The 13910-nt window shown below is 37.2% G+C and overlaps 1 protein-coding gene across 3 annotated transcripts; it reads right to left on the bottom strand.

Annotated features, from left to right (window-relative positions):
- Nucleotides 1–3737: 3737 nt before the first annotated feature.
- Nucleotides 3738–10252, bottom strand: LOC139966369 (uncharacterized). 3 transcript variants are annotated; one of them, XR_011792561.1, is made up of 3 exons: nucleotides 8183–8793; nucleotides 6764–7779; nucleotides 3738–6187 (listed from the first exon to the last, which is right to left on the bottom strand). XR_011792561.1 is itself a non-coding variant. In XM_071969293.1 (3 exons), exons 1-2 carry the CDS (start codon nucleotides 8955–8957, stop codon nucleotides 6922–6924), a joined length of 1002 nt encoding a protein of 333 aa, XP_071825394.1. In that variant the 5' UTR covers nucleotides 8958–10252; the 3' UTR covers nucleotides 3738–6187; nucleotides 6764–6921. The 3 variants fall into 3 exon arrangements, 1 of the variants encoding a protein (XP_071825394.1); XR_011792560.1 differs by having other exon boundaries at nucleotides 8730–8768; XM_071969293.1 differs by lacking the exon at nucleotides 8183–8793 and adding an exon at nucleotides 8814–10252.
- Between the last annotated feature and the right edge of the window lie 3658 nt (nucleotides 10253–13910).

Genomic DNA, 13910 nt, shown 5'->3' with positions numbered 1-13910 from the left:
TAACTGCTGGCTCACTATCTAAGTGGAGCGCCACCATAAGTTGGCGTGAAGTGCACAAGAATTTTTTGGCAAATATTGCCTCCCAGATTGCAGTAAATGGCACTGCCCAGGCCTTGAAAAGCTGCATTTAACCAGGGGCGTATGCAGGATTTTCTAACCCGGGGGGGGGGAATTACTATCTAAGCGGAGCGCCACCATTGGTTGGCGCGCAGCGTTCAAGCAAATTTCTGGTTTTGGTACCCCCCAGATCACCGGAAATGGCACTTCTCGGGCTTGAAACTGACCAACCATATGTACACTTTTGCATGAGAATCAAGTATTTCCACTTTTTTTTCTCATCTATAACCTTTTTGAAGATTGTTACCAGTCACACATCATGTTCGACTTCATCACATATCCTGCGGATCATTGCTTTTGTAGGTGATTCTTCATCGCGGCCCACAATACCCGTCAGCACCACTGTTCAGAATTTGAAAATTCACAATTCTCGTGAATAAATTCACTTCAAAACATACCCATAATGTTGCACAAAATATCATCTATGGACAACCGATATAGAAAAACCTCCTTCAAACCCTATCAGACGGGTCAAAATTGCACGAGTATGATGAAGTATGATGAATAATGGTCGGGGAATTTTCGAAAATTCAGAAGGCTACTAAAAAATTTCGTTGAAGGAAATAAATATATACCAGATATTTGCGAAACCGAACACTACACACATCGACAGTTTTGAGCATGAGCGCTGATTAGTCTTGAATAATGGTGGGGACGCGTGTCTGTTCTCTGACACTATCTAAGCGGAGCGCGACCATGGGTTCGCGCGTAGCGTACGATTTTTTTTGGGCAAATATACCTCCCAGGTCGCCAGAATAACACTTCCCAGACCTAATAATGCTCCTAAACCTCCTTAAGTTTTAGATCTCATGGCTTTGAAATTTAGTTTTGAGAAATACATGGGCGTCTGCAGAAAGAAAATCAGGGGACAAATAATCCAAGTAGACTTTTGCATATACGATGGGTCTGGGGTCCTCTCCCAGAAAACAAATATAGACTGCCGCAAATGCGATTTCAGTCCTATATTTAACAACTGTGGATAAAATACAATAAAATGAGAACTGCTGCATGTCATTTGCACAATGCTGGATCAAACTGCGCCACAGTTCAATACACTGATGTGTTACTATAATGAAAAGCAATTTTTTTCTTTTTTTCATGTTGTATTCTCAACTTGTAAATAAACGGTCACCATGGATTATATAGCCTATTGGCCGTATCCAATCAACTTTTTCTGAATCGCATGCGCTCTATCAGTGCAACATATAGGATACAGTAAAATTCATTTCAATGCAGTTTTCCCGCGTGGGTGCAAAATATTCTGGAGTACCGTATGTTGTTTTATTAGCTGTCCTTGATACTCTCAGTCAGTTACAGCATAATAGTTCTACACTAACCACATCACAGGTTTACACACAGGAACAAAGTCTCAAACCTAATTTACATTTGAGTTCAGGTGAGTTTTCACATGATTCAAGTGAAGTTTCCAAACAATATACAGTCATCACATACTCCAAACTTTGCCAAAATAGTCCTAACTCCTAAGGTAGTCCCCTACAACACAACCATTGTAATTATCAATTCATGCCTAAAAACAATAAGAGTACATTTTTACCAAACGGTGCTGTGTAAAACGTAAGGCACGTGCGGCGAAATCAACCTCGCATTGATAGTGCCAAAGCGCGCTAGCCTAGCGACAGATTTCGACACTCATATTGCCTACGTACATGTACTTAAAAACACCTCGTTGAAGTTGGCAAGTGTATACAGTTCCAAAGCTATTCAACAGCAACAAAACGTTATTTTGTGTATGTCTGTTGTGGAGTGAAGTTAGCGCTATGAGCTACAAGTTCCAATGCGCAAGGTGGGGGAAAGGGGCTAGAAATAATGTGTGGGTCAATTCTAACTCAGTTTTCGGTCGTTAATTGTTCATGTAGCCTACCAGGTAAAAGGTTGAAATGACTTAACAATTTCAAATTTAATGATTTGATTTATTATGCCATTTAGAGCACATAACATAGGCTATAACAGAACATTACTGGCAAAAATTAGGGGGGTTGATTGTGTAGGCCAACCCCCCCCCTCTTCAAAAAGTGGGGGGTTAAAACCCCCCAACCCCCCTGTTTCTCCGCCACTGGATGTATGACATGTGGAAACACGAAGGCTATATATGCTGGGGTGGGGGGGGGGTTCTCAGTTAATTGTCGACGGGGCCATAGAGAGGGGGCCATACATAATCAAATGCCTCACTGCAGCTAGAATACGCAATGTGTAGGTTGCTCAAACATGGGGTCTTAAAGGCCCACTTCCCCGATAAGTCCCAACTTTTGTGTCCCGACTCTCTTAAGAACGCCGGCTCTACAGCGATAATGTCCACCACCACGTATGACCTTTCATCTTTCGCGGGTCGGATGAAAGCTTTTGCGTGACGGATATACCTCGCGAGCTGTCTTTTGAAAAAAACGGATGCTGTATATATATATATATATATGTATATATATATATATATATATATATATATATATATATATATATATATATATATACATATATATATATATATATATATACAGCATCCGTTTTTTTCTTTTCTTGTAGGACTATAGATATATAAATAATTATATATATATATATATATATATATATATATATATATATATAAATATTGTGAACATCGTAGTATTTGATCTACTCCGAAGTGGTTGTGTTATTTCATTTAAATTACGTATTGGAGTTTATATTTCAATGATGTTGGGCATAATTATATTCATACGCCACTTTTGAGTACTCTTTGAATTAATTTCACATTATTTTCGCCCAATTTTCGGCGACTTGAAATCCTTTGGCACTGGGCTGTCAAGCCTAAAATGTCTTGGATACTTACATTAGTTCTGCGAAACTTATTTCTGTGTGTGGTGCACACGTTAACTATGTCTACCTCCATTGCCGAGTGCACAGTGTGCAACTGCATGCAGCCAAACTATTGTGTTGTTTTCTTTGCCAATCATCAATGCATGCATTTGATTGTAGCGACAAGAAGAAGTTGTGCACATCATCATTGTATAATATGCTGGACAATGCATCTAAACTCTATCCGATTTTTTGTCTACATCTGTTAATCAGACAGAGAGGCTAGTGTCAACTCCCCTGATCAATCGCGAATGTGTGATATATATTAAGTCGATCGCCTGGGGCTCAACCTGAATGAAATTAACAATCTCATTGAATCTACACTGTAAAACCCAACACGTCAAGACAACTTGAAAAAGTCGAGGTAACCCGCTGCCTTAACATTTTTAAGTTCACTCTACTAACCCAGAAACTCCATAAGTAAGACTTGACAGTAGTGGTTACAACCAACTCACTGGTTTTACTTTGTTACACTTCATGTTCATCAGTTATGGCAACAGATATCAGCAAAGTCCAACAAATTTAATCTTTATCTGTTTTTGAGAAAAAGCTGGGCAAGTTATGGTAACTAAAACATTAGAGCTGATACAGCATAGCCTTTCCTCGTTAAACTGACAAGACCAATTCAAGTTTTTCCCACTTTCCATTATCTCCAGAGTTAACTTTGAATATTTAAGTTGACGCTACTTGGCATATTCTAGGCAGCGGGTTACCTCAATTTAATTGAGTTATGACAACAGACAATTTTAGTAAAGAAAACTATATATTGGTAAGTTAACAACACAACTTTATTTTCAACCTCTGAAGTCAGTAACAATGTACTTTAACAAGGAAATAGAAGAAATAATCAAACGCATAAAAGTGCCTAATACTTTTATCGGTGGAAACAACGCCAAAATGTATCAATAATGAGACACAGAAGAACATGGAGCATGGGTACATGCCTGCTGCAATCATTCATTTCCATGATTCATTTGAGATAGTAAATACCAATTTCAAGTGCATGTGTTCTTTGGTATGAAATACAAAAGTAAAATTAATATGTTATGGCTGCTGGAAATAACCAATGTTGTTAAAAGCCAAGAAGAAAGAAGTAACCACTCCTCTCAGCCATTTACAATATGATTGTTTTAGCTAAAGACTTTTAATTTTGTGGCAAATAGTTTTATAGGTGAATCATAATTACATCATCATGTAAATAGGCAACTAGGCAACGATGCTCAAAACAGCAATGTTTCATTAACTAAAGGAATGCACTTAAAGTTGTCATTAGCAAAGCTATAGTGATGCCACCAATTGTTCTTGCACCTGTTTCATGAAAAAGACTAGTTATGATGGATATGAGCATTGTTCAATTGTGAAAACCAAGCATCAAAAAGGAACTTCATCTTTTCAATGATATGAAAAATTTCTTTTTAGGATATTTTGATCCCTTATATTAGAAATTACCATGAAACTAGCTCCCATGAAAGCTAGGGATATGTTTGGGGAATCACATACAACCTTTCATCCTAGAAAGGGGTATATGAAATCAAGCCAGGGTTCAGCAAATAGCCCCCGTTTGGTCCTTTGTACTCAAAAACTTACATTTTAATCATAAGATAAAGCAACTCTGTAAAACTCTTTTAATAATCTGAGAGGAAGCACAACAGTCTTTACTCATGAAAACCTGCATGCAAAGTAAAGTCATCATGAAAAATGTTTGTTTATAGATCTTTACAGCAAAGCACTTTATTTTTACCCATTTGGAACACAAAATACTTTGAAAGAATTCCATTGTCAATCCCTGTCTTTTGCCAGTTTTTGGATCCTTCAGACACTTGTATTACTGTGATTTGAATAGTTTCATCACAACACAGATATCTGATGCATTTTCCTTTATCAGTATATATAATATTAATACTGACTTTCTGTAAATGATTTCACAGTACATCCCTCATTGGGCTTTGTTTAGGATGAACATGTTTGTAAGTTCAAATTTTGCAAATTATTTCTGAAACATATACTATGATACCAATCACATTGATGCAAGCAAGCTGTTAGAAATTCTCCATAACTAAGCAAGTACAAAGTGATTATTTGACAAACAATGGCTCTGAATAAAAATGAAAATGTAAACTAGAGTTTAAGCCTGATAGAATTTTTTTCAGACATTTTTGGACCCTTCCAACTCACTAGAGGTGTGGGCTATTATATCATTTCTCTGCCTGAAGAAAACATCGGTATATCATAAAATTAACTTTGTTTCGCTCTTTGATTATTACAATGATTATTATTAGTGCCTATTCACCCAATCAACAATTCTTCATAAGTTGAAATGTAAAAGCAGAGAAACAATTTCCCATGGCATCCTGTTCCATATTACAATTTGTTTCAACACATTTTCAAGATTTACCAAGAAACAAGATAATTACCAGTCAAATGGAGTTTGCAATATCTCTCTGGACACCACATGAACTATTTAAACACTTCAGATGCATGATAACTATGAATGTTTATAATGGAATGTAATGCCACAGGCATGGTTTCAAATTGTTAAGAGGGTTATTTAAGTAGCCTGACGGTTTATTTTTTGTTGATAAATTACACTAAAACAGCAATATATTAACTTCTTTAACTAAAGAATATTATTGTTTAAGCTGTCAATTAGCAAAAATATTCAGCAGTCCCTTTTTCTTGAATCTATATCCAGGACACAATTTGTACTTACGATGGATCAAATAAACCAATGGTGTTGTTAACATATACAGTAGAATGCAAAAATGAAACAAACCAAAATTAAAGTAAATTTCCTCCAAGGTGGTAATAAAAACAGTGTAAGAATTTTGACCAAAGGTGACCATATTTGAATTTCTGGTATATTTGGGGCAAATACAGCATACCTTTATGCTACTTTTGCATGTAATATTGTACACACAATGCAAAATGTAACTGCTAAATTGTCACAAGGGAATTTCTAATAAAAAGTATGTACTCTTAATTACTGTATTTTAAGTATTGCTAAAACAAGAATATAGATGAATGAGCTCTTGTATTATCTGATCATACCATACACTACAGAATGAGTTATATAGCCTACCCCTGTCTCAAAGTGAAACAAGTTCTGAAACTTTTGTCTGGTTGACAATATTTCCACCATTCTGTCAAGGTGTTGGTCTAGTGAAGAAAAGAAACTGCTGTCCAGAGCAAGGTTGCTTAACCTCGAAAACTCAGCCTTCAACTGAAAGAATAAAATGAGAAATGTAGAAAACAATATTTAGTTAAGTTTGCCCCATGAAAAGAAGATGGCTCCCTTTTGCCAGGTAGCAATATTATAGAAAGCCATTTCCAAGGTGAGAGTATAAATGCAACTTGTAAATGCATTTGTCGATGGTAGTCAACTGCCAATCGGAATCCTGGGTAAGACCATATATAATATACAGTTATAAACTAATTTTACAGGTATTTAGTGCAGATATTAGTGACAAACAAAATAAGTAATGGTGACTGACATCCATGGGTTAAAAAATACTAATTACTAATGCTAAAAAATGCTTAAAATGCTAATTACTGATCAGATCACCCTGCTGCACCATATTAGACCACATACTTTGTATCTCTTTTTTTTCTGTATTTTACCAAAATTTTATACATAAGAAATAAAACATCTCTAACACTAATCACCCACTGTGATTACTTTTACTACTCATTATACACTGCAGATAATATATCATGAAAAATACAAAACAAAATGTCCAATTTTAGTGAAGGAGACAGCACCCCCAATAAATTAATGAACAATTAACTAGGAACTTACTTCACTGGGAAGAAATAAGGCGGGCATCTTTCTACCATTTTGTTGACGGCTGGCGTATTTAAGACCAGGTCCTGTCTACGGTATGCAGTCCTTATCATCATTTTTTAAATCTTGTCCATGTCCCTGTTTCTCTTTTGAACTTCTGTGCAAAAGTTTTCTCAATAAGACTCCATACTTGTTGCATCTTCTCCAATTGGAATGTCTGGTAAGTAATTTATTTCTGCTCTCTTTGGTTTTTTGTGTTTTGATGAAGACGTTCCAGGGTAGGAGCGCTTCCTTGAGTTAGCGTTTAGTTCCATGCAGTCCAACTTTCTCATTTTTGCTCTGAGATTACCCATCTTAAATTTGATGCTGTTAAGCATTTCATCATAGCCAGAGGAACTTCCCTTTTCAGCCAAACAAGGATAGGTCCTCATGATTGCTTTTGCTACATCAGTGTATTCCATGTGTGTTGGATAAGCTTTGTACTCCCAAATGCGGGTAGCAATCGCATCAAGAAATTGACTTTTGTGATCTTTGCTTAAGTCAAGGTGCTTCTTTCCTTCTGACAGATACTTTCTATTACCATCTTCAAAAACCAGTTCAAGCTCTGGGCCTACTTTAGGTACCTGAAAGACCTCTGGCCAACACCCTTGTCTCAGCTTGGCTTCTACCGACTGTATGTCATCATTTGAACTAACACTCATAGTGTCATGTGAGCTTCCGAACGAACCGACAGATGACAGTGAGGGTGTACTACTCTGATAGCACTGATCTTCAGCAATTTCAGTGTATATCACTTGGACAGATGCACATGTCTCTGGTAAATCATTTGCATTAGTTAGATTCACCATCTCACCGCCAAAGTCTGGATCAGCATATTGCAAAGTGAAACTGCCTTCAAGGCTTAACTTATCTTTCAAAGTTTCCATAAGGTTTTCAACAGACTCTGGACGTTGCTCAAGGGACACCTTCTGAATGTCCTTTGGTGACAACACTACCCTCAATTTGTACATAGTATCAATTTCTGAGCAATCCTATGCATGAAAAGAGAACAATGTAAGTGAGTTAGAAGCTGGCTATATCGTTTCGTACACTCCCCTTAGAATTACAGTACTGTACCACATAGTAATATTTTAGCAGTAAGTGCAACAACCCATTCAGCTGCAGTATACCAAATGCACTGCATAAATATGCAGTATGGCAGCTGATCTACTGTACATCTACTCTTGGCTACTTGCATGAGCAGAAATTTTGCATGTAAATGTCATCCAAGTACTGCATCTTTCAACGTTTAGTAAGGCTCATGCTTTATCACAGACAACTCAACTTAGTGTAACTCCTATTGTTCTTCATGTATATCTACAGAGTGTTTCAACACAACCACTTTAGCTTCTCTCATAGTGTAGGAAGTTAGAGGGTAGTAATCTTTAAGATTACCTGGACAAACTACTTGATCATAGTTTTCAGTCTCTGTCACTTTGTATGCTCCAATGTGGCTTTGAAAATAGATTTATGCAATTTTACTACAAGCCATCCATTGTTTTTATCAACAATAATAGTTTGTATATTTGCTAGTACAGAATGACCACTATCACTGCCAATCACAACAAACATATCTCTAAATTATACCTCATTCAAATTTGCTAATCAGTACCATGTATTAACCACATGAGCTCATGCTGATGAACCGAATGTTTTACTCCTTTGTCTCACACAGCGCAACTGTTAATGGTTAGGCCTATCTGTAAAGCTCTATAGCCTAACCTAATGCACAGCCAACGTTCAACGTGAAATGGAGCTTATAAATTTTGTAGGCTAGGCTGTTGAAATAGTGACTTTCCTAATCCAATTCAATCCCGCATATAATTTCATGCTGCAAGTTTTAAACTTTGACTTGGGCTAATTTTAACAACATATTTCAGATTCAGTCGAATTTTTGCGAATATCATTACTGTATTGAGCACTAATCATTCTAAATACGAACCGTAAATCATCCAAGATTTGGAACAGCTGCCCCCTGACGTATGTTATCTACTTAGTCGATATACGCGCGCGAGCGATCACTTACCGGTAATTTTGTTGCAAATGCGCACAGTCTTCTCTTTCCAGTCGTTTTCATGTAGAAATGTTTTGATACTCGACGGTCACAAGTTGAAACAACGATATCTTCATACGTTGATCTACGTTTCCGCATAAAACTTACGTAAATCATGTTGTAACGCTTATTTTAACATTATTGAGTCATCCTGACTGTCATAACCCTTGTTCAGAAAGCTCATCTACCGGTTGGGTTTTACAGTGTAATGGTCAATCTCAGCAATCAGCTGAACAAGCCAAAGGATCTATTCATGATAGCGTTCCGACATATGGTAAAGTTTAGGCTATGAAAGAGCATTTGCTCTACAAAGCCACACAGACTAAAATCCGCCGATGTTATGAGTCACCGGTATGAATATGCATATTGACAGGCGGACTGTTTCATTACCGGCATGGGGATTGTATTTGTTTCTAAATGAATTGATGCTAAAATAATTATAGCAGTGAATGTAAACGAACACTGAGACATGACGTTGTGTTTATACATTTATTTGTCTGCACACCTTTTAATCGAACTTGAGAAAATAACATTTATTAGGCAAACTCATGTATTTGACTTAATTAACTGGGGTACATGGAGTTACCCACTTACAGTGGTATCTTCCAAACAAACAACCAGTGATAGTCCTAGCGATAGCTTTAGCCTACGTACATACGAGTGATAACCTAACTGTACGAAACCATATGCATTAATACATAAAGCACGGTAGGCCTGTACGTTCGCTACAAACGTTTACGTGGGCAATTTATATCACTATATTCATCCTATTCCAAAGGAAACTATGAAATAGGATTCTCAACTTGTTAATTTATGTTCATTGCAATGTCGTCATCTTATTTCATTGCATATTACCACCCAAATCTCGAAATTCACCTCAGAAATCACAATACGATTGTCGGACGAAGCATCAGTGAGAATGTTGTTGATACACAAGCTGATTCGTGACGTAGCTCATGAATAAATAATGAGGCGTTATAATGAGGTTTTCGAAGAAAAATTTCTAACGGAAACTTTCATTCGATGGAAAAAAGACATACAGTGAACATTAACCAATCAGAAATAGCCTTATATAATATGAAAGAACAGAATTTGAAGTTAGTTGCGCAAGTTTAGCCATGCAGTTTGATCAAACGGTCTGAGAATTCGAGTAGTTTGAAGTTAGCGTCCTTGTAGAATAAACGAATATGCAAGCACATAAATCCGATTGGACTAAAAATTTAAACTTTTTTAATCGGAAAACGACATACAGTAAAGTTCAGATTAATGATGATTCGTTAAAAGATTATGAAAGAGAAATGTTTAAACTACTGTAATTTGTTTTAGCCGATATCAGTAAATGATATCGGTACATTGATTTTTTTCAAACTATCGCGATACGGTCGTTTTGGAAGGTATAAAACACACACTTAAGGCCCGAGGTCGACTATGCACGGATCAAATGATCGCCACCTTTCCATATGTTGCCCCTGTCATCGGTGAGTGTTGGTCAAATGAGGAGAAAATGGTCGAATTAAGGAAGGCTCGTGTAAGCAAATCCGCACTGGTTATTCCAAAATTTCATATTGACACACCACACTTGAGAAAACTATTGTTGATAGCAATGTCCAAATTAGCAAATCTTTCAAAAACAAATCTGGCGAAACCATTAATTTGTGTGACTCAGCTTCATCACGTGACAAACTGTCTACTGTCATCGCTAACAACCTGCCCAAAATTGGAACTATTAAAAAAGCTGGAACCATGCTGCCAACTATTGCAGTTGTCGAGTTTTCTGCTTCGTTTTGCTGATGACCCTTTGCCTGTTCTACTTCAACAAAAGTACAGATATTTTGCAATCCTCATTGTGCACAACTGAATGGCTTGATTTTGGAGAGTTTAATTGAATGCTATGACCGTACTTTAACATCTGTCCTTGATATCCACGCACCAGTTCTGACTAGAGTTATTTCTGTTAGGCCAACAGTGCCACGGTTCTCCGATAAATTGAAAATATTACGCTCCGCTTGTCGAAAGGCTGAGAGAGTCTTTCGTGAATCTGGTCTTGAATCTGACAGAATGGTCCACCGATCTCTGCGCAATGAGTATTCATTCCATCTGGATTCTGCTTAAAAGTCCTATTATACATTAATCATCCGGGACTGTGAAGGCGACACCAAGAAACTATTTACTGTTGTAAAGTCATCGTGTAATAACAAGCAAGTTGTTTCTTATCCGCCACACCAGAATACTATGGAACTTGTTAATGACTTCGGACAATTTGTTATATCTAAAATTGATAAAAGTAATGCAAACATTGATTCCATTGCTACTGGTCCTTTTGAACCTTTTGAATGTTCTACAGCATTTCCAATCGAAGTTGACTGGGTTCAAGCCACTTTCTAACGATGAAGTTCGTACAATTATCAAATCCTCCAACACGGCTACCTGCAATCTTGACCCTATACCCACTTGGTTACTTAGAAAGTGTCTTGATCCCCTTTTGCCTGTATTGACTACCATGGTAAATCTTTCACTAAAAGATGGCAATGTTCCTGACAAATGGAAGATTGCTACCGTTACTCCATTGTTAAAGAATGCAGGTCTGGACCCTATCTATTCTAATTATAGACCAAGTAGTAATTTGAGCTATGTTTCCAAGTTAGTTGAACGAGCTGTAGGTAATCAGATTGTCTCACATTGTTCATTACATGCTCCCTTTCCTGATTGTCAATCTGCGTACAGGCAAAATTACTCTACAGAAACTGCTCTTATGAAAATACATAGTGATATATTGATGAATATGGACCAACAACAATGCACTATTTTAATCCTGTTGGATTTGAGTGCAGCGTTCGATACTGTTAACCATGATATTCTTATGAACATATTGCGTACCCAATTTGGTATTGTTAATAATGCACAAAAATGGATCGGTAACTATCTGTCTTTCAGAAAACAGCATGTATCTATAGAAAATATCTCATCGAAAGATTTTTCTTTGAATTGGGGTGTACCCCAGGGCATCTGTCTCGGTCCTATTCTTTTTCTTTGTTATGTTTCTCAGTTGTTTGCCATTGTCTCTAAACACCTTCCTAACGCACATAGTTATGCTGATGATACTCAGTTATATTTATCTTTCAATGCTGGTTCTCTGTTATCTGAGGAAAGGGCTGTTCTGGCAATGCAATCACTTATCTTCGAAATAAGACATTGGATGATCAGCAATAGGCTAATGATCAATGATTCCTAGACTGAGTTTCTCTTAATTGGTACTCGTCAACAAGTTGGTAAGACTCGGGTTCAGATGATAACAGTAGGTAACGTGGATATTAAACCATGTGATAGTGCAAAAAATCTAGGGGTTCATCTTGACAGCAACATGTCAATGGACATTCATATTGAAAAAGTTTGCTCTATGGCAAACCATGGACCCTATAATATTCGGCAGATCAGAATATTCCTGGATAACGACTGTACTAAAACTCTTATTAATTATGTTAATTAATAATTAAATATGTAATTAGTCATATTGACTACTGTAATGCACTCATGATTGGTTTACCTGATTATAAGCTTCGAAGAGTTCAAATGGTACTTAATGGAGAGGCTCGGTTGATTTACGCTCTTCCTAAATTTTGTCACATTACTTTTACTTTTACTTTTCAATCTCTTCATTGGTTACCTGTACAGCAACGCATTGAATTTAAATTAATCTTGCAAGTATTTAAATGCTTAAAAGGTCTTGTACCTAAGTATTTATGTGATATGATCGTGGTGAAGTCTAGTTCTTACTCTTTGCGCTCACATTCTCGAATCACCCTGCATGTTCCTCGTATCAATCATAATACGTTAGGCAATAGGGCTTTTGCCTATAAAGGACCTCGGTTGTGGAACTCACTTCCGGTGGAATTGATGTGTATTGACTCCTTGACCCTGGATGCTTTCAGGATAAAATTAAAAACGTATCTGTTTAAATGTGGGGGCGCTCGTATACTTTTAGAAATAGGGGGCTTTGATTTCAGTGGTTTTGCGTGTCACCCTTTACTCACATGACTTTTCTGAGTGGTCACCTGATCGTAGCTGTGCCTTGCTGTGAACGGTATCGTGTTGCAAGCTATGGCCGCGGGTGATGTACGTTTGTTTACTCATGGAGGTGTTTTTACCTCCATGGTTTACTGTACGTTGGTCAGTGTTGTGGATATTCAAGTTGATAGGTAGTTAGCACAGTGTTTTCGTACGTATTTTGAATACAGCCAGTTTGCAGTAACACAGTATCGAGATTGTAATTTGACGCACGAAAGGTTGCTAAACATGGAGGGATATTCCGGAGAAAGTAAAAGAACGTATATGAACAAAAGAGATCAAGGGCGGCGGAAGCGCTTTTAATCTGGGGGGGCACCAACGTCGAAGGGCACTTTGCAGAAATTCGATTGGACTGATGCAGCCTGATATTTAGTACCCTTCATAACTCTTATTGTATTATCTTATTTGCGTATACACATCACTCCATCAACGCCACCCCCCCCCCCCCCCTCAAGGAAACAATGCATACTAGCACTGCAGTATCTAATGTGCTAATTGGGAAACAAGGAAAAAGACAAAATGAGGTGAAATCATTATAAAGTCCAAGTCCCTGCACACGCGATCGATACATGCATGAAAGCAAATGAAATATGTCAAAATACTGAAAGAAAGAAAAAATTTCTATGTGTTTTTCAATGGTTAAACTGATATTATTATGATCATTATTATTGTAACAACTTTGCCAATAATTCTAACCAATTTGGAAGGGTTGTAACACGGCAAATGATTGTATGTTATTGGCATGCGATGTAATAACCAACGCATGCCTATATGATATGCACATTAAGATGTTGAAAATTTTGGTAATATTTTTCGGGCAAGTCGTTACAGCCCCCCCCCCCCCAAATCAAATTGGGCTCCTACGCCTGTGGTAGTAAACATTTAAAACTTCCCGAAATATTTGATTCGACGTGGGTTTCGCTTTGTAAACTCTTTTTTTATTTAGAAATTTTTATGTAGAAAAAGGGCACATTTGTAATCTGAGGAAAAGTGGGGGGGCACGTG

Source organism: Apostichopus japonicus, chromosome 4, assembly GCF_037975245.1.
Source record: "Apostichopus japonicus isolate 1M-3 chromosome 4, ASM3797524v1, whole genome shotgun sequence".
NCBI lineage: Eukaryota > Metazoa > Echinodermata > Holothuroidea > Aspidochirotida > Stichopodidae > Apostichopus > Apostichopus japonicus.
Note: the sequence above shows the minus strand (reverse complement) of the source record. Positions and strands in the feature narration are given on the sequence as shown.